Source organism: Indicator indicator, chromosome 15 (genome assembly GCF_027791375.1).
Source record: "Indicator indicator isolate 239-I01 chromosome 15, UM_Iind_1.1, whole genome shotgun sequence".
Lineage (NCBI taxonomy): Eukaryota > Metazoa > Chordata > Aves > Piciformes > Indicatoridae > Indicator > Indicator indicator.
The window spans coordinates 6220345-6239142 of NC_072024.1; the positions used below are offsets into that span (position 1 = coordinate 6220345).

The 18798-nt window shown below is 45.0% G+C and overlaps 1 protein-coding gene across 1 annotated transcript; it reads left to right on the top strand.

Annotated features, from left to right (window-relative positions):
- The first annotated feature begins 11763 nt into the window (after window positions 1-11763).
- Window positions 11764-17980, top strand: LMOD3 (leiomodin 3). Its single transcript, XM_054387429.1, has 3 exons — window positions 11764-12054; window positions 13928-15295; window positions 17954-17980. Exons 1-3 carry the CDS (start codon window positions 11764-11766, stop codon window positions 17978-17980), a joined length of 1686 nt encoding a protein of 561 aa, XP_054243404.1.
- Window positions 17981-18798: the final 818 nt, after the last annotated feature.

An 18798-nucleotide genomic window follows, 5' to 3' on the forward strand; every position in this document is an offset into this window, starting at 1 on the left:
ATTTTCATGGTGGCTGCACCGTGCCCCCCTGCCCTGCTTCCTTGGGTGGTGACTGCATTTTGCTCTGCCACGGGGCATCAAGGATCCGCAGTGGGCAGCTCCAGTGAGCCCAGGGCAAACAATTTGATTGTCATGGCCAGTATTTGAAGGTGGATGCAGACACAAACGGCCAAGTGGGTGCCTTAAAATGAGGGGCATTAGGATTGTACCACGAGTCACCTGAACCGCCAGGTGCGTTGCAAAGTCACTAAGTGACAGAACAGCATTTTCACAAAACCATTTGTGTGGGGAAAAAAAAAAAAAAAGGAAAAAGAAAAAAGTACAACTGCAGTCTTGATCTAAGAGGGATAAACCTACCTCACATCATCCATCTGTGGGAACAAATTGGCACAGGTTATGTCCAAGGACTCGTTTGCATATGGTAAAATCTCTCTGCGTTTCTCAGCTGTACTGTGCGTCAGGATTCCATAAATGGTGCTCGTTTGTTTCTTTTATACAAAGGATTAGTTAACTTCTTGTTCATATTGTGAATAGAAAAGTTTCTGATAAACTTTTTGGACCTTTTTTTACCAATATTCCAGAGCATGTAATATATACAGAAGGACACACTTGTTAAGCTGGTACTTAGTCGTTTGTATTATTAGAGTCGAGATTTGGAATTAAACAAGCAAAAAAAAAAAAAAAAAAAAAAAAAAAAAAACCAAACAAACACCACAAACCCAACCACCCACCAAAATAAAAAAAAAAATAACTTATTTCCTTGGTTTTGCATATTTGTATAGCCTTCTAGAAATGGGAAAGCTCTTTTTGCTTATTCTTTTACTACTTCTGAATTTTTTAGACCTATTATTTTGTATAGGTCAATAAACTAAAAAGTGTGCTACCAAAACCACTTCAGCATTCCTCCTGTTTCTGCTTGAGTGCTTGGAAAAGTGCTGTGTGTGTTATTTACAGGGCTTTAAAGTAAGAGAGATTCGATTTCTTCTGGCCTACAGCGTTAGGTTGGGTTCAGAGGGTCCATGGTCTTATGTGGGGGAAACTTGTCCCAGGGCAGTTCAGACTGTCCCTCATCTGAGGGAACTGGGGTTGCTCAGTCTGGAGAAAAGGAAGCTGAGGGGAGACTTCATTGCTCTCTACAGCTACCTGAAGGGAGGTTGGAGTGAGGAAGAGGCCAGCTTCTCTTCTTTGATGGCAAGCAACAGGTCTAGAGGAAATGGTTTTAAGCTGTGCCAGAGGAGGTTTTAGCTGGATATTAGGAAATATTTCTTCACTGAAAGGGGTCTCAAACATTGGAATGGTCTGCCCAGGGCAGTGGTGGCATCACTATCCCTGGAGGTGTTCAAGCAGAGTGTAGACCTGGTGCTTAGGGACCTGGTTTGGTGTTGACCCTTCAGTACTGGATTGAGGGTTGGACTTGATGCTCTTAGAGGTCTCTTCCAACCAGATGTATTCTGTGATTCTGTGAAAACATCTCTGTAATTCTGCATTCCTGAGGATGCAAAGGGAGGGGGAGGAGTGGCACTCAGTGCCTTTGCAGGGGCCTCTCTGGCTCAGCTGCCTCGAGGAAGCAGAGCTGGGCCGCTAATTCTTGGACCTGCTGCCCAGCCTCAGCCTGGCAGTGGTGCACAGCCTCAGGATTCTGGAAACGCTCCTTGCTGATCTATCCTTGCCCCTGAAAACAGCTGTAAGCCTTTCCCACTTGGAATGTGGCTGTTGGAGGTTAGTTTCTCATCTGCTGGGTTCTCTTTTGAGGTTCTGCTCTGTAGATGCCCACCTTTCTGGAAGAGCAACTTAGCCTCTACGTACAACTGCTTTTGCACCTTGGTCACCAAGCAGCAGAGGTTATTCAGTCTCACTCTCCACTCTTCAGAGTTATTTGTGATTCCCTACATTTTGTGACATCCATAAACTTCACCACCACCACCACTGAATGTTCTGCTTATTTCCGGGTTGCTGGTAGGAATAGGTATTAATGAGAACTTGCAGGCATGGCCACTAAATATAACCCCATGTGGTCATACTTTTCCATTTCTCCAAGCAGTTCTTGAGGTTTGTTCTTAAGTTCTTCATTGAATTGTGCTCACTGCTGTTAGAACACATGGGTGTTTTGAGTGGGAAGCTGAGTGGTTCAAAGTCCAGTGCCTTACCCAGAACTAATGGAGTTGGTGCAGGCTGGTGGTTAGTTATCAGCATTCTGAAAGCTTTCCATTTAAAGAAGGAAGTGAGGTGTGTGACAAGGTCTGTGTCACGTTCCAAGCATTGTTTGCATTCCTTTATTTTAATGTTGTGGCCACTGAGTTTTGTATTGGCTTTTCCATTAGCATTTGGGGCTTATCTCACACTAACACATCTCTGTTGGCACAGTGTTGGCACTCAAGCTGGCCTCCTACTTGGTGTGGCAGGACCTAGACAATTTTGGATGATTCTGTTGAGAAGATGGGAATTCGGGTGAAGGAATGTTTGTTATATTTGGGGATATTGGGCATAAAACCTCTAGGGCCAGAGTTCAGAGCCTGGTGGCAGCTTCCAGTAAGCAAAAGCGAAGCTGCAGAGGACCTGGAAACCAAAGAGCAGTAGCATGGCAGGTAGCCCCTTGTATGGTACTCTGCATGCCTGGCCCTGCACAAGTGTGCTCTTAGAACATTCTATTGAGGGTGGAAGTACAGAGTGAAGGAGGAGGCCCAGAAGCTGAGAATAAGATCTAACTTCTCTTTCTCAGATGTCACCTGGGACAGGTAGCAAAGGGCTGGGGTAGGTGTTGGGTGGCACAGGGAAGGAGAGGGGAGGGTACAACGTTCCTGTGAGACCTCATGCCTGTCACTAGCAAGGAGCCGGTGATGCTGGGCTGCTTGTGCAACACCTGAGTTTTGCCAGTTGTTCCCCAGGACCCCTAACCTTTCTTTTTGCAGACTTTCAACTTCCTTGGTTGCACTGCATTTCTGGAGCAGTGTTTTGATGCACGTGTATGACTGCTGACAGAGCCAGGTCTGTATAATGCAGCAAAGAGGTAATAAAGACATGCTTGTAATTATTGTTGTGCTTATTCACAGCTGAAATACAAATTGCCCCTGATTTGTTTGAATTCCTACCTCGTTTATGTTTTCTGCTGTTCAACCCCAGCCCTTCCTCCTCACCAGGATCACTGAGGCCATCTGGTGACTGACCAGCAGCATGCAAGAGAGGAGCTTTCCTGCCTCTTGTACCCTGAAATCTCCCCTGCAGTTTGAAGAAGTATTTAGAAATTTATATTTATTATGATCCAGAACAAAGCCAAGAGGTAAACAAAGTGAAACCCCAATATAAAGCTTTCACAGACTCACAGAGTTCAGTGTCACAAACATTTCTCTTTAGAAGGTGAAACATGCTTGCTGACTCCATGAGAGTGTGCAGGGAAAACAAACCCTACGTAATGGAGCATTTCTGAGTGCTTTTTAGTTGATGGATGAAGAAGAAAAAACAGTCCTTGCCAGGAATCCTTAAAAAGGCATTAGGGCACCGTGCTAAAATAAGCTGTGCCTGATGGTTTTAATTGCTGTCTGCTTTTTCTCTGCTGTTTTGAGCAGGAACACTCAGAGACGTGGGAGGACAAATTCCCTTGGTTGTTGCCACAAGTCCTGCTGGAGGAGGTTGGGGTCTGACATTCCTCCAGTGCAGAGACTGGAGAGGGACAAGGCTCAGACCAGGAGTCCTCTCCCTGGGCACAGGCAAATATTTAAAGATCACAAATCTTTAAAATGCACTCAAGTATACTTATGGGGAATTTATTGGCCAAGATGTACATGGTGTGACCCTTGCAGGTTTCTGTTGACTTTTCATTTGTGATCTTGGACTTGCCCAGCTTAAATGTGAGCAATGTTGCTGCAGCATTTTGCATGGAGCAAGGCAGGGCAGCTCCTAGATGGATGAGAAGCCTTCATCATGTCCCAGCCAGTCCCAAAATGTTCTGGCAGTGGGGTTGGAACTAGGTGATCTTCAAGGTCCCTTCCAACACAAACTATCCGATGATGAGAGCTAAAGTTTTGCTCCATCTCCTGGCCTTTGGGGGTTAGTGCAGGAGAGCTGCATCTGCAAGAAGCTTCTGATTCTGTGGAGAAGCTCTCAGTCACTGCACTTTCCTGGCATTTTTGGGGTAACTTAACAGCACTTCTAGGAAGATTTTTGCTTTTTCCACTATTCACCTCCATTTTTGCTTTTCTGTCATATTTAACAGCTGACAGCTTCAGCTATAGCAAGACCTCACACAAATATGTTTAGTTAATGATGATATTGTTTATTCAATGGTTACAGTTATTATTATGTTTATTTAAGGGTTATTAATTTAAGTTCAATTATCTGTTTTCCATGGATTTCTATAATTTTTTCCCCTAGGTTTGTTGAGGGTTTGTTTGTTTGTTTCTTTTTTTTATGCTGGGGGAGGAAACTCCACGTCCTGAGGAAAATTTATCTTGTTGGTAACTGGAACTTCCTGGAGTGGTTTTCAGATTTCTTCTGTCACTTTTTGCAGCTATTTGAGATAAATATGATGAGGGGGGAAGCCCATTTATTTTATTTTGCAAGTATGTGAAGATATCAATAGTACTTTGAGCTCTTTCTCATCATACTTTACTGGGTTTTGTGTCTTTCCCTGCCATGTCCCCTGTGCTTGCCCTTATTCTTCTGCTGGAGGCACCAGGCTGGTGGCACCAGCTGCAGAGCTGGGAATCAGTTAGTATTTGGCTTTATGTAATTTGGGCAACTCTGTCTATATGGATGTTTGCTGCTTCACTTTCATCCTGGCATAGATGGTGTTGCTGGGGGCAGGGGTGGGGCTGCACATGGTGTCCATTAGTGTTTTCAGCTATAAAGTTTGTATGATGGATTTTGTTGTGGGTGGTGGTTCCAGTAATGGTCCTTGCCCACACCTATGTGTGATTTGGACTTTGGAAACTTTGGTTGCTCTCTGTCCTCAGTGTTAGGACCTCAGAATTGATCCCACTGTAGGGGAAGAAGAGGCAACTCTACATTTACTGCATTGTCACCACCTTCTTTCCCTCCCCTTTAATGTTCTCCTCCACCTGCCCTCTCCTGTCATGTACTACCCCAGCACCCTTGCATACCAGGACACGTGCCTTGTGTCCACAGTGCCTGGCAGAGCTTTCCAAAGTCATTCTCCCATTCCCAGCCTTGCAGTGATGCCCATGCTACCAGTGGGGGAAGGGTGGTAACATCCTGCCTGGTGCATCACCCCCAGGACTTGGACCTTCTCCTCACAGTTGTTAGTCAGAAATTCAGAACCATGTGGATCATCTCCCAGGGCAGGATTTATCATCAAAGACAATTGCCCCACGCTGTGATTGCAGTCAGTCAAACCTGATGTGAGGTTTCCTCCTCGGAAGAGGGATGGTGTGGTTGTGACCAGTGCTGGTAGCCCAGGAGGACACAGGACAGGTCAAGGACCTTCACAAAAGAGAAGCAAGATATTTAACCAAGAAGCAGCTCCTTGCCATCCATCCAACTTCATTATCCTTGTCTGTCCCTCATGAGGGAATCGCCATAAATCCTTCAGCAAGTCCTCGTCAGCAGAGGGACGTGCTCTGGTGCCCAGGGCATCTCCTGCCCAGCTCGAGTGCAGCAGGCATGAAACTCAATTTATATTTAATCATTAGAGTGTCATCGAAGAGCTGCAGATGGAGAAGAGTTTGCAGCCAGCCAAGGCTCAGCTGGAGTAACTCTAGAAGAAAACCTTCCACCTGTTCCCACGCTGAGGTTAGGGAAGGACGTGGCCCATGTGTACCTAACAAAATCCTCCCATGGCTTTGCTGGAATCCTCGCCCATGGGTGTGCTTCAGTGGCTGGATGGATACAAGGCATGGGACTGTGATAGATTTGGGTGCTGTAGAAGAAAGGTACCCCCAGTGTTTAATGTGAAGGGTGATTTTGTTTCCTAGAATGACTCCATTTCTTACCTGGCCTGGCTGGTGCTGAATTCACTGTCTCATGAACATGAAGACAATTGCTCATTCAGAAGGCTGTGATTATGGCTATCACTCCTTGAGGAGTCCCTGGTGTTGTGTTATTTCTGTTCTGATTTAATAGTGCTGTCATGCAACATTTGGAGGGGAACTATGAGGTTGAGACAGAGAAAGGACATTTTGAAGTTTCACTCTAGCTACTGGTTTCAATGTGAGGCTCTGGTCACTTCTGAGGCTCTGCTGTGAAAACCCAGAGCATAGATAAATTGCATGTGCTGCCACAGGTAGGTGGTTCTGCAGACTGTGAAGAGAATGAATGTCTTCTCTGAGGGTCCAGGCTTGCACTTCTGATGCAAAGTATTGAATCTCTGTGCCTGGGCTTGTCTTGCACACAGATTTGGGATAATAATAGTAAGTGCCCCATGTAATGCCCATGTGCAGTCTGCGATTCAGCCCTGTGTCCACCTCTGCTGCCTTGTGTTACAGGCAAGCTGTGGCCATCAAACAAACCAGTACTGCCCAGGGTCTCTGTCCCCAGGCAGTCCCTGACACAGGGTGGGTGTGTCCCTCTTTGATGGCCATAAGCAGTATCAGCTCTGTCCCAAAGCAGGTGAAAACACATCAGGGCAGCTCAGAGCACATTTCAGTTTTGCACATCAGTGAAAACTCCCAAGCAGAGCCATAGCTCTGTCCCTGAAGTTGTGGTCAAACCTCCAACGCCCCTCATGAATTGTCTGCTCCCCATACAATAACAAAATTGTTCCTGGTCTCTCACAGATGCATTTTCATTCATTGCCAGCTGGTTTTCATCTGTTTGGCAGCTGTTAGCTCAGTTCTTTGGGAAGATGAGGCAAGGAACCACGACCCAGGGCTGAACATGTTCAGGTATTTGGAAGTGCTTTACCAAAGTCACATAAATACCATGGGCTGGGAAAGGAAAACACCAAGTTAGCAGGGACATAACTAATGCTGAGTATTTCAGTGTTTTGCCTATGATCATGCTGTAAATTATATCTGGGAGCAGAAACTCCCTCTTGTCACCACAGACCTGCTGCTTTGTCCACAAGCATGGTGAAAAGAGACATCAGGTGTCCTCTAATGGGAGTGCTGCTCAAGCCACTTTAAAAAGTGGTCAGTAAGAAAAGGGGTGTATCTATATTGGCAAGGGGGTGGGTGTGAGTTGTAGCATTGTTCATTGGCAAGCAAGCACAGAAACCTGGGCTTTGAGGGTGAAACTTGGAACCAGTTTTGATTCTGAATGGGGGAAATGTTTACCCTGGCTCAGCCCAGCCCCCTGTGGACTGCATCACTTGCATTCAGTGTCATCCACAGGCCCCCAGTAGCACGATGGCACTGTCAGCATTCATGTTTGGAGCTGTCTCTTGCCCCATAATGAGGTTTTAGATGATCTTTTTGAAGTGGTCCAACCATCAACTTAATATCATCTTGTCCATTAAACACCATGTCCCACAGTGCCATGTCTACACGTTTCTGGAAGACCTCCAAGGATGGTGACTCCAACAGCCTCCTGGGCAGCCTCTTCCAATGCCTGACCACCCTTTCAGGAAAGAAATCTTTCCTAATATTCAACCTAAACCTCCCTTGACACAATTTCAGGCCTTTTCCTCTCATTCTATCACCGAATACAAGAGAGAAGAGACACAACCGAAGTCCCCTCCATGCTCCCCTTTTCTCCCCATGCATTTTGAAGTTTTCTTTTCCCTGTAATGAGTAATGTGGATGACGAGTAATGTGGTCGCCCAGTGTAGCTGCTTTCAGACTTCTCTGAAAATGGAAACTAAAAATTAATGTCATGATTTCAATTTTTTTTTTAATATATTTTTGGGGCCAAATTAGAAGCATCCAGGTCCCACTGAAACAGGACATGCAGCTCCACTTACTCCTTTTGGGGTGGAAGGAAGCCACCAGACCTCAATACAGTCAGATGTGGTGATTTGGAGACCACAGGGATGGGTGAGAGGTGGCTCACAGCCCTGTCCCTGATGTTCCACCCTATCCCCATGCCACCCTGCCTGCCACTTCCCTCAAGGGCTGGACTTCGCAGCTCCCTGTCAATTGACTTGGGCACATGTTTCAAAAGTCAGCTGTCCTGACTCTATTTAAGCATCAAACTTAATCTGAGGTATTTATATCTGCAACAGTTTGGAGGTGTGGTGGGTTGGGGTTTTTTTCCAACATGATCCCTGGTGTTTTTCCCACAGGGTGTCTCTCTATGATTGCCTTCGTTACTTAGTTGTTGTTATTGTTAAGATCTCATCATCTGACCCTTTATAATCCCCAGATTGCCTTACACTGCATCTCTGGACATTCTTGGTGTATGCTACTGATTGTCAATTTTAGACTGCCCCATCAAGCCTACAAGTTTCTACCCAGTGATGTAAGGTTGTGTTACACAGGCACATTCTCCAGCTAATGCCTTGGCACTTGGAAATGCCATGGATTGATAATAACTGAGAATCAATGTGTGGGTCTTGTGAGGGAAAAAAAAAAAAAGGAAAAAAAGAAAGCCAACATTATAGAAATTGCTCTCAGTTTGGCACCAGCATGTGTCCTATCAGTTACCTTAAAACCAGAACATGGTTTAGGCACTTGAAGCATGGTTTGATGGCCTGCTTCACATCAGATAGTGACACAGTGGTCAGGCCATCTTGATATTTCAGTTACAAGCTTGTCAACTCTTTTGGTTGCAGGAGAGATAGGTTGGAAGCTTTGAAGAAAATGCATGAATGAGAAAAATGGATGATGTGAAACAATCCAGCACACCAACCTGCTGGGCTTCAGGCAAGAGCTCCTCCACATGTGAGTACCAGTGAGCAGGAAGTGTGAATTGGTTGTTACCAAGAGCAGATCTTGTCTTCTATCAGTTTGCCCCTGAGCTGCTTGCATTTAACATTTGTTAGGTCCCTACTTAACATGAATTGTGAGTTGCTACCCATAGGAATCACTTTGTGATCACTGCAGGTTCCTTTTGCCTTCTGCTTAGGCTTTGAGCGTTGCTGCTGGCACAGCTCTTGGGCATTCAGTAACAGAGTGCCTCATGCAGCAGCTTATTATCCAGGGATTCCTGAGCAAGTATCAAACTGGTGTGAAAATAGCAAGTGCCAACAGTGGAAGTGGCTTTCCTGTCTTAATGAAGGTTGAGGAATAAGTGACTCTTTTGGAAAGCTCTGAGAGGAATACTCATAAAGGTTATTGGGAAGAAGATGGGAGTTTGGCCTTGGAAAAGACTCCTAGATTTGGCCAAGAATGTGTCCCCAGCCTGCATGGTGTCATTTGGTGCCTTAATGTGCTGCTTCCAGCACTCCAAAACCACCAAGCAACGTGTTAGAGAAGGAAGTGAGTCCTGAAATCAAGGTAATTTATGGAGGAAACCTAAAGTAGGCAAAATGTGATACCCACCTTGGAAATCAGTAGGATTAGCACCCGTGTCACCAGGAGAGGTGTCACTGGGCTACCCTTTGCTTTGCATCTGATGGAGAAGGCATTGATTCCAGAAGTATAGTGTTTCCCAATCATGGCATCCACAAGTGATATATCTCTACTTAGAAGAAAAATTGCTTTTTAAATACCTGATAGTGTTCCCAGTATCGTTGTTTTCCTTCTCAAGAGGACTTCCTGGGTTTGACCCTACTTAACTTAGCAGATCTGGCAAGACCGTGGCCCAGGATGGCCTGGCTGAAGATCATGGAAATACAAGAAGCTGCCCAGGGGCTTTATTTACAGTCAAGAAATTAGCAAGTGATAAGTAACCACTGAAGAGACAGCTTCTGTGACCCAAACAGCATGGTTTGGGAGAATAACATACCGGCTCCCAAAGAGCATTGATTTATTTGATAACATCAGGAAACCATTTATGGACTCCCTTCTGGACAGCAAATGCTGGGGGTTAAAGCTGCTAGACCAGATGGATTGATGTGTGGGTCTGCTGTTGTGCTTGCTACTGCATAATATAAAATAAGGATGTCCCCTGAAGTACCAAAGGGACAGATGGAGCCATTACATTCTTGGCTTGGGTTTTTGTTATTTTTTTCCCTTTAACACTTAGAGTGTTCTCAAGTTTTTGCCCTCTTCCCTATGGTGTAACAGCCATAATTAAATGAGGACCTTTGGATAATGGCTTTTTAACAGAGGTTAATAGGGCTTTGAACACTGTGTTTCTTGTTACAAAACACAGCAGAGAGAGGCCATCACCATGCAGAGATGATTTTGATGCTGGCCGACTCCAGCAGAGCCTGGCTGAGACTACAACAAGAAATATGGCTTAAAAAAATTGGTGGGGTTTGATTTTGCAGCCTCTTGCCTGCAGTTTCTTTCCCATGAAAGAAAAGTTCACAGCTGCAAGGTGAGGACTTGATTTGATCTCCCTTGCAAAGAATATTTGCAATTATTAGAGGAAATCTTCCTAAAACAGCAAGCAGCCCAAACTGCAGCATACTGAAATTGCACCAGAGAGCAAAAATTACCCACTCATGCTACTCTGCCTTTACAAAGCAGCCATGAGCACAGTGGTGATGGAGATATGGCTTTCTGGTTTGCCTGTAAATTTGGCAGCCTGTAAAATATTCTGAAGAGAGAAGGAGGATGCTTCTTAGCTGGAATGGACACTTAGTAAAAAAGAAAAGGATTTCAAGCAATCTTGTTATAGAATCATTTTGGCTGGAAAAGACCTCTAAGATCATTGAGTCCAAAGAGCATGGCCATTAAACCATGTCCATGTTTTTTGAACACATCCAAGGACAGTGACACTATGACCTCCTTGAGCAGCCTGTTCCAATGCCTGACCACTCTTGCAGGAAAGAGTTACAACAGGTCTACAAATATGAGCAAAGTAAATCTTTTTAGTTGCTTGTTTTTTCTGTAAATAAATAAATAAAGGGGTAAAAAGTAGGAAGAGGCTAGACTGTTAGCCAAGATCTGTTGACAGTGCAAATAATGTTCATGATAGAAACAGGCCAGTCAAGAAACAGGGCATGGATGTGCTGTGGGAAATGCTATGGGGAACTGCTCCCTAAGGCTGGTTCAAAGGGCTGATGCCCATCCTCACGTTGACCCCTGCCCCCAAACACAAGATGTGCGTGTTACCAACTGCTCTCTTGCCTTTTTTCCATCTTGGAGGATTTTACTTTAACCAGGATCTGCCATTTGGGAGAGCTCCTCAATTGTGTGATGGATGCTCTCGCACCAAACCCACCTGCAATATTCTGTCAGGGTTTTCACCTGGCTAAAGGTGGTGGAGATCCTGCAGGTCCCAGCACTTTTGAGATGTCTGAGACATTATAGATAGAGAAACCTTCTGCTGATACTTCCCACAGTACAGAATGTCTGTAGTGAAGGCATCCCCTCTCCACGACAATGTCAGCCACACATCTTGCAGGTACCATGAACGTCCCTCCACCCACCTATGATGCTTATAGTATGGATTGAGGCATTGGAAGGAGTAGTGTTCCAAGAACCTCTAGAAAATGGCTGTCTCCTGCCTGGCTCAATGGGGGCCACACCAGCTGCACTGAAATGTCAGAAGGGCTTGCACAGCTGACAGGTTGCTGAAAATGGAGCATGGCAGCATCGCCATAAATTCTCTTTATCCAGCCAAGTGCAGCTTAATATAGCCTTAGCTGCACAGTCTTTCTCCCACAGTGAGACCAAGAGCTGCCACAGCTCATGACCAAAACATGAAGTTGTTGATTTAACAGAATGAACTACTGCTAGTGAGGGGGGAATAAATATACCTTTAAAATTTACCTTTCTCTTTAGATTTAAAAAGTACTAGAGGAAGGAGAGAAGAACAAACATGTCTGAATTCAGCCAGAACTCTGATGAAGAAGTGTGTCCTGAGGACATTGATGAAGATGAAATCCTGGCCAACCTGTCTCCTGAGGAGCTAAAGGAGCTGCAGTCTGAGATGGAAGTCATGGCCCCAGACCCCGAAGTCCCAACTGGGATGATACAGAGGGATCAGACAGAGAAACCTCCCACGGGGAGCTTTGACCACAGGTCCCTGGTTGACTACCTGTACTGGCAGAAGGCATCCAGACGCATGCTCGAGGATGAAAGAGTCCCCGTCACCCTCTTGCCTTCTGAGGTAATGAGCAAAAACAAATCACAAATATTTATTTTGCATTTGCTGTGGGATCTGTTTTATAGCTCTAACACTTTACCTTGCCTCTGCTGCCATCCCTTACATATAAGGTATGGTGCAAACAAATTGAAATTCATCCTTAAAGCCTCAGCCGTGTCAGGATCCAGCTTGGGCTGACATCAGGGTTAGTAATTTCTTAAAAATTGCTTTTCTGAAATATTTGCTTAAGTTTTTTTCATGTAAGAAAATCCTAACAGTGTTTCAGTAAAGCAAATGAGTGAGAAACTGTTATAAAATCAGTTTGGAGAATGTGACTGAAATTTGTTGAACTCGGTGGATGTAACAATTCTATATTAATTTTTCCCTAGGAATCATATTTATTAAACTAATTAATTAACACAATTTAAGGTCATACTGGACACACCCTCAAATCCTGTATTTTAACAATGTGAAAAATTCACTAATGACCAAGTACACAAATTCCAGGAACTGGTCCAACTCTTTTTAATACAGAATATAAATTTATTCTACTATTACTACAACTCTGAAATAAAGCTAAGGTCCATGCTCATTTTTCAGGATGAGGGCCACACTTAAAAATAGGTTAATAAAATGGAAACTTTGCTAGACAAAAGTACATCCATGTGTTTTAACCTAAGTTAAATTGAAGTGTCTGGTGATGTTACTCCACCTAAGTGAAGTGGAAGTAACTGGTATTCATTTACCTTTAAGTTGAAGCAACTGATACTCATTTATCTTTTCTTAAACACTAGTGGTGTTGCTAATACACAACACCACATACATCATGGACTTCCCAGAGCAGGCTACATAAGCTGCCCTTGGCAGTGGGGAGCAGTAAATCTGTGATTTTTCCCCTCCTGCAGCACTGTTACCCTCAAACTCCCAGGTTTTTTGGCACTTTTGAGGTTAAATCTGGAATATGAGTGTAGAGCTGCCTGCTGCATTCACAACTGGTCAAGTGCTCCCTGTACTAAACCTCTCTACTGTCACAGCAGATAGGAACCACAGCCTTGAGGGCAGAAAGTAGTTTTGTGACCATTTTGTCCAGCTTTTGGTGATGCAAAAGCCATGGCATTGCCCTGCCTGAACTAGTGCATGTCTTTTAGGAAAATACGTTGATCTTTTTTAGTGTTTCTCAGTGATGGAGAATCCACTACCAAAAGGTGCTTGAAAAAAGAATTGCAATTAGGAGAGTCTCTAGAGAGGTTGGAAGTTTGTAACTAATTTTATTTTGATGGTTGAAGCCCTACTGCCTCACAAGAGCTGCATGCAGAGTCCAGTTGCCTATCTCTGGACTCAAAAATGAGCTAATATTTTCCTCTGTCTTCAGTGGTGTGCTGCTTAAGCTGTGATGCTCTGAGAGGTGCCAGAGCAAGTAGCTTTATTATGTCCTGCTGGATGATTTCACAGTTATGTGTCCTGTTTGGGCTGAGCAAACAGTTAAGACTGATCTCTAATGGTTTGTGGCATATGAAATAAACATTCTGTCTTCTCAAGGAAATGATAACAGTTACACAAAATCCATAAAGAGACTTTGGATTAGAGACTTAACCCCCAGAAAAGTTCAAGGACCATCTTAACCTAGTAATAAATGCATACAGGATTTAATTGTCAGGATTTAATTTAATAGGCAAAGATGAGAAGCTGGTTTGTAACCACTTTAAGATCAACTGTTCCTATGTTCCTAAGCAAGCCAGCACAGCCCTGACTTACAGGTGATGACACTTTAAAGGATTATTCAATGATGTATGGGCAGAGATATCCAAATCCAGCTGTTACATGTTTATTTGAGCAGAAAGTTGATGTGGCAAAGCTGTGTTCAATCACTTCAACTGTGAGGTTTTGTCTTCCTCAGAGAAATGCTGCAGGGGAGATGGAAAGAAATGCTGATGGCAGTGGTGAGGCAGCTGGTGGAAAGGCACCAGAGGAAAAAGAGAGACATTACAAAAATGAGTACTTGTCCGACTCAAGACCACAATTTGAGAAGACAAAGAACGATGGTGTTGATAAGGAGAGAGATGAGGAGGAAGAGAAAGAAGAAGCAGAACAGGAAGACAATGAAAATGAGGAAGGGGATGAAGAGGAAGATGAGACTGAATCAGAAACAAAGGATACTCACACCAATGAGAATGGTCAAAGTGATCAGATAAGTAAGAAACCAGATACAGAATCAGCAGAAACCGCAGAAAAACCAAACGAAAAGAAAATATCAAAATTAAACATCCCCAAAAAGTTGGCACTGGATACCAGCTTCATGAAGCTAAGCACCAGACCTTCAGGAAATCAAACCAATTTAGAGGAGAATTTGGAGAAAGTCCGAAAAAACGACCCAGATGTGAAAGAGCTCAACCTGAACAACATAGAGAACGTCCCCAAAGAAATGCTGATAGACTTTGTCAACGCCATGAAAAAGAATAAGAATGTCAAAACCTTCAGCTTGGCCAACGTAGGGGCCGACGACAATGTGGCCTTCGCGCTGGCCAACATGCTGCGCGAGAACCGGAGCATCACCACGCTCAACATCGACTCCAATTTCATCTCTGGCAAAGGGATCGTTGCCATCATGAGGTGCCTGCAGTACAACGAGACGCTGACGGAGCTCCGCTTTCACAACCAGCGCAGCATGCTGGGCCACCAAGCGGAGATGGAGATCGCCAGGCTGCTGAAAGCCAACGCCACCCTCCTCAAAATGGGCTATCACTTCGAACTGCCAGGGCCCAGGATGGTGGTGACCAACCTGCTCAGCAGAAACCTGGACAAGCAGAGGCAGAAGAGGCAGGAGGAGCAAAGGCAGCAGCAAATGAAAGAGCAGAGAGAGTTGATAGCGATGCTGGAAAACGGACTTGGGTTGCCTCCTGGGATGTGGGAAATGCTGGGGGGTCCACTGCCCAATGCAAGGATGGATGAACCCCCACAAGCCCCGAAACCACCTGTCCCCACAGCTGCATCTCTGAGAAAAAGGCAGGAGAGCGTGAGGCAGCCAGCCCCTGAGGAGCCATCCAGAGAGAAGTCTGTCAACTTCAGAGTGGTTAAGCTGAAGAAGATTCAGCGTAAACCCCCTGTGCCGGAGTATGTGGAACCCACTGAGAAAACCAACCTCAAAGACGTCATCAAAACACTTAAACCAGTTCCCAGGAGAAGGCCACCTCCCCTGGTGGAAATAACCCCCAGAGATCAGCTGCTCAACGACATTCGTCAGAGTAATGTCGCTTATCTCAAACCGGTAGGTGCTTAGCCAGGGGCTGGGCTGGGAGGGAATCACATGCCCCTGGCGTGCTCTGGTGTCACTTGGTGGGGCTGGCAAAAGCACCTGCACATTGTGTGTTGTCATCACATTGCATGGAATCATACAATTGTTTTGGTGGGAAAATACCTCCAAGATCAAGTCCAGCTGTCAACCCAGCACCACCATGGCCATTAAACCATGTCCCCAAGTGCCATGTCCACATGTTTCTTGAACACTTCCAGGGACAGGGACTCCAACACTTCTATGGGCAGCTTGTTCCAATGCCTGACCACTCCTGCAGCAAAGAAATTTTTCCTGATGTCCAACCTAAACCTCCCCTCATGCAATTTCAGGCCATTTAATCCTGTTATATCACCTGATAATAGGGAGAAAAGACCAGCACCCACCTCAATACAGCAATGAGCTCATCCCTCAGCCTCCTCTTCTCCAGACTAAACCACCCCAGTTCCCTCAGCTGCTCCTCACCAGCCCTGTTCTCCAGACCCTTCACCAGCTTTGTTGGTCTTCTCTGGACATGTTCCAGCACCTCGATCTCCTTGTTGTGAGGAGCCCCAAACTGAACCTGGTGTAGCATCACACTGCCATTCCTGGGATGCATGTGGTTGTATGCCCTGGCAGCACTAAGGCATGGCTTGCACAGAGAAATGACAGCAGGCACCCATTCCTGTCTGCATCCATGCAGGTAGAAGAAAGGAAATTCACTCAGGAGGCAAATAGAACAAAAAAAATCAGTGTAAGCACACTAGGAACAGCATATTAGTTATGACAGAAAAATTGGGGGTTTAAGGTGTTGTTTCAGGAGAGCAACAGACATTTTTCACGTTAGACTGTCCTCTGTCTCCCACAGAAGGCATGCTTCCCTTCTCAGTAGCCATAATTTTCTTTAGCTCTCACTTTACACAAGACAGCACAATCACCTGACCCATTTGGTAGAGAATGGACTGAAGCACTGGCAGCAAAATAGCTCATCCAAGGTCACTTAAAGAACTGCACAGAGGAACTGGGTTTCCAGTTGGCCACACTCCTCTGCTTCTGTCTTCTTCCACCGTGGGTGCTAAGCCCCTGGGCTGGCAGGGGAGAGTAACCCCACTCCTTCAACACTGCCACAAACCCACCAAGCTGAGGCTGTGAGAAGCAAGAAGTACCTACAGGTGAAAGCTGTGGGAAGCAAGAAGGATCTGCAGTACAGTGCTGGTGGGATACTGCCTCCCTTTGGTCTGTTTTGACTGAAGCTCGAAGCTATGCTGTAGTAGTAGCCCTGGCTGGACTCATTGATCTTGAAGGTCTTTTCCAACCGTGGTGATTCTGTGAATTTAAATCCTTAATGTGAAGGGGAAGTCCCAGATGGTAGTAACTGCCTCTTGGTGATGCTCTTATTTGGTTACTAAACTCATGAGCCCCTTCTCACAATGTTGGCCACCAGATTTAACCTTTTGCTTTCCTAAAATGTTATATTTCTTTTGCATTTTACCAATGTTCCAGAAATACTAAAAGCAGGCTGCTCTATTTGTAGCTGGTGGTGTTGATGCATCTGTTTGTGTTGCTAAGGCTAGAGGAGGGGGGCAGAAAATCCTTGCAATTAATAACGGTCAAGTAGTATTTAATAATTCCTATTTTATTATTGACCTTTTTTTACAGTGGGGACATTTTTGCTTTCATTTATACTTACACAGAAATAATTATTCCCTTACTAATTCCAGAGAGAGTAGGTTATCCTGAAATTTTGGCAGGGGCAGGTCCTGCGGTGACCTCTGACCCTGGGTCCAAGTTTAATGTGACCATTCTGTGCCCAAATTATATTTGGGAGCTGTGGGGTTCTGCTGGCCAGTCTGACTTGGCTGTAGTCAGGGTCTCTCTTCAAGGCATTTCTGGCCTTTCTAGACCTCAGTCTGTGTTTTGTATTTTAGTGCAATGTCTAACATGACAGGCCCTGCTCTCACAAAGGTCACGATTTATCTGTGCACACCAAGATGCTGCTTGTGGTGGCAGGTTGGTCCATCACTGCTGCCTCTTGTCAGGAAGATGGAGGGAGCTTGTGCCAGGCACAGCCCTCACTTTACACAGTAGTACTTAAGACACCTTAAGTGTGCTGCCAGGTGCCAGGAAACAATAGTGAATCCCAGCCATTCCCCAAAAATTCTTGGGAGGTTTTCATAAACGAGGGCTGGAGGATTTGGGGTGCTCAGTTCATGATCCATCCTAATTGGCCCAGGTAACAATTGCTACCCCAGCCCATGCAAAGGACACATGAGGGTTCTTTTTCATTTGGTGGTGGTCTTCTGTCACTGGCACAGAGCACTTCGGGCATCAGGGTTTTATTCTCACCTGCTTGTGTGATCTTGGTCACTCCTTATTTGCCTCAGCTTCCTCTCTAAACTGGGGTTTTGCTGCTTGAGCTGAGCTGGGTGTTTTTTCTCTCCTTGGTGGGACTCATTTCAAACTGATTTATTGGGCATTAAGCATCACAAACAGCAAGTGGGGAATTACAGACAAGAAAATTCCCACCCAGAGCTCCTTGGATCACCCAGCTGGTGTATTTTTGATCTTGTTACAGTTTCTGAAGGTTTATACAAAATTAAACTGGCTTGGGAAATAAGACATTTCCTCCTCCTAATATTTACTGTCCTTTTCCAGGTGCCACTGCCAAAGCAGCTGGAGTGAGAGACCAGACTGCCCTGAAGACAACAACTTGGAATGAAGACTGTTTAAGTTTTGCTTACAACTAATTCAGCAGATGTTTTCTGCAGGACCCAGGTGGTACATACAACTCTTTGGGAACAAAGCTTGAGGCACACACTTTTGTAAGTGTGGTGAAAACGGCTGGCATGGGAAAACTCAGTGCTAAGCATTTCCATCAGGTATCAAACAGTCCCAGTGCCATCTGTCTGCCAAGTGGATCTGAGGCTCCAGTTTGTTGTGGGAGTATTTTCTCAGAGGCATCAATAACCTTGTCTTTCTAGTTTGTCAGCAAACTATTTTGCTTTCACATTGTCCTTCTGCTGCCAGATTCTGCAGGAACATGCTGTGCTTTACCTTATCTTTCTTTTCACACACATGCTCCTTTATTATTCTCTTGTCCATGTATTTGGTTTCCATGTATACAGCTTCATTTTTTAGGTTAAGGAAAGAGAAATGAAATAAAGCTCTCTCTGTAAGATGTGTGCAGCACTTCCATGGCTACCAAGCAGCTCACAGAACAGAATGAGTACCTCAAATCCTTTAGCTTGATGGTTTATAGCTACTTCTATTTCAAAACAGTCCAGCTGGTATTGTACTTGATCAGCATATAAAAGATGATGCCATGCTCTGCTTTGAGAGCTGTAATCTTCATTGCCCATAATTCACTTTTGTCCATGATGTGTTCCTTAACTACAGCCACTCTGGAGCACTGAAAAGCCCTTTCAGGTCTATATCCATGCTCCTCTTGTGGTAGGTAGATGGGGCTTACCCCGTCGTTGCCAGGGGTTTAATAAACTCAT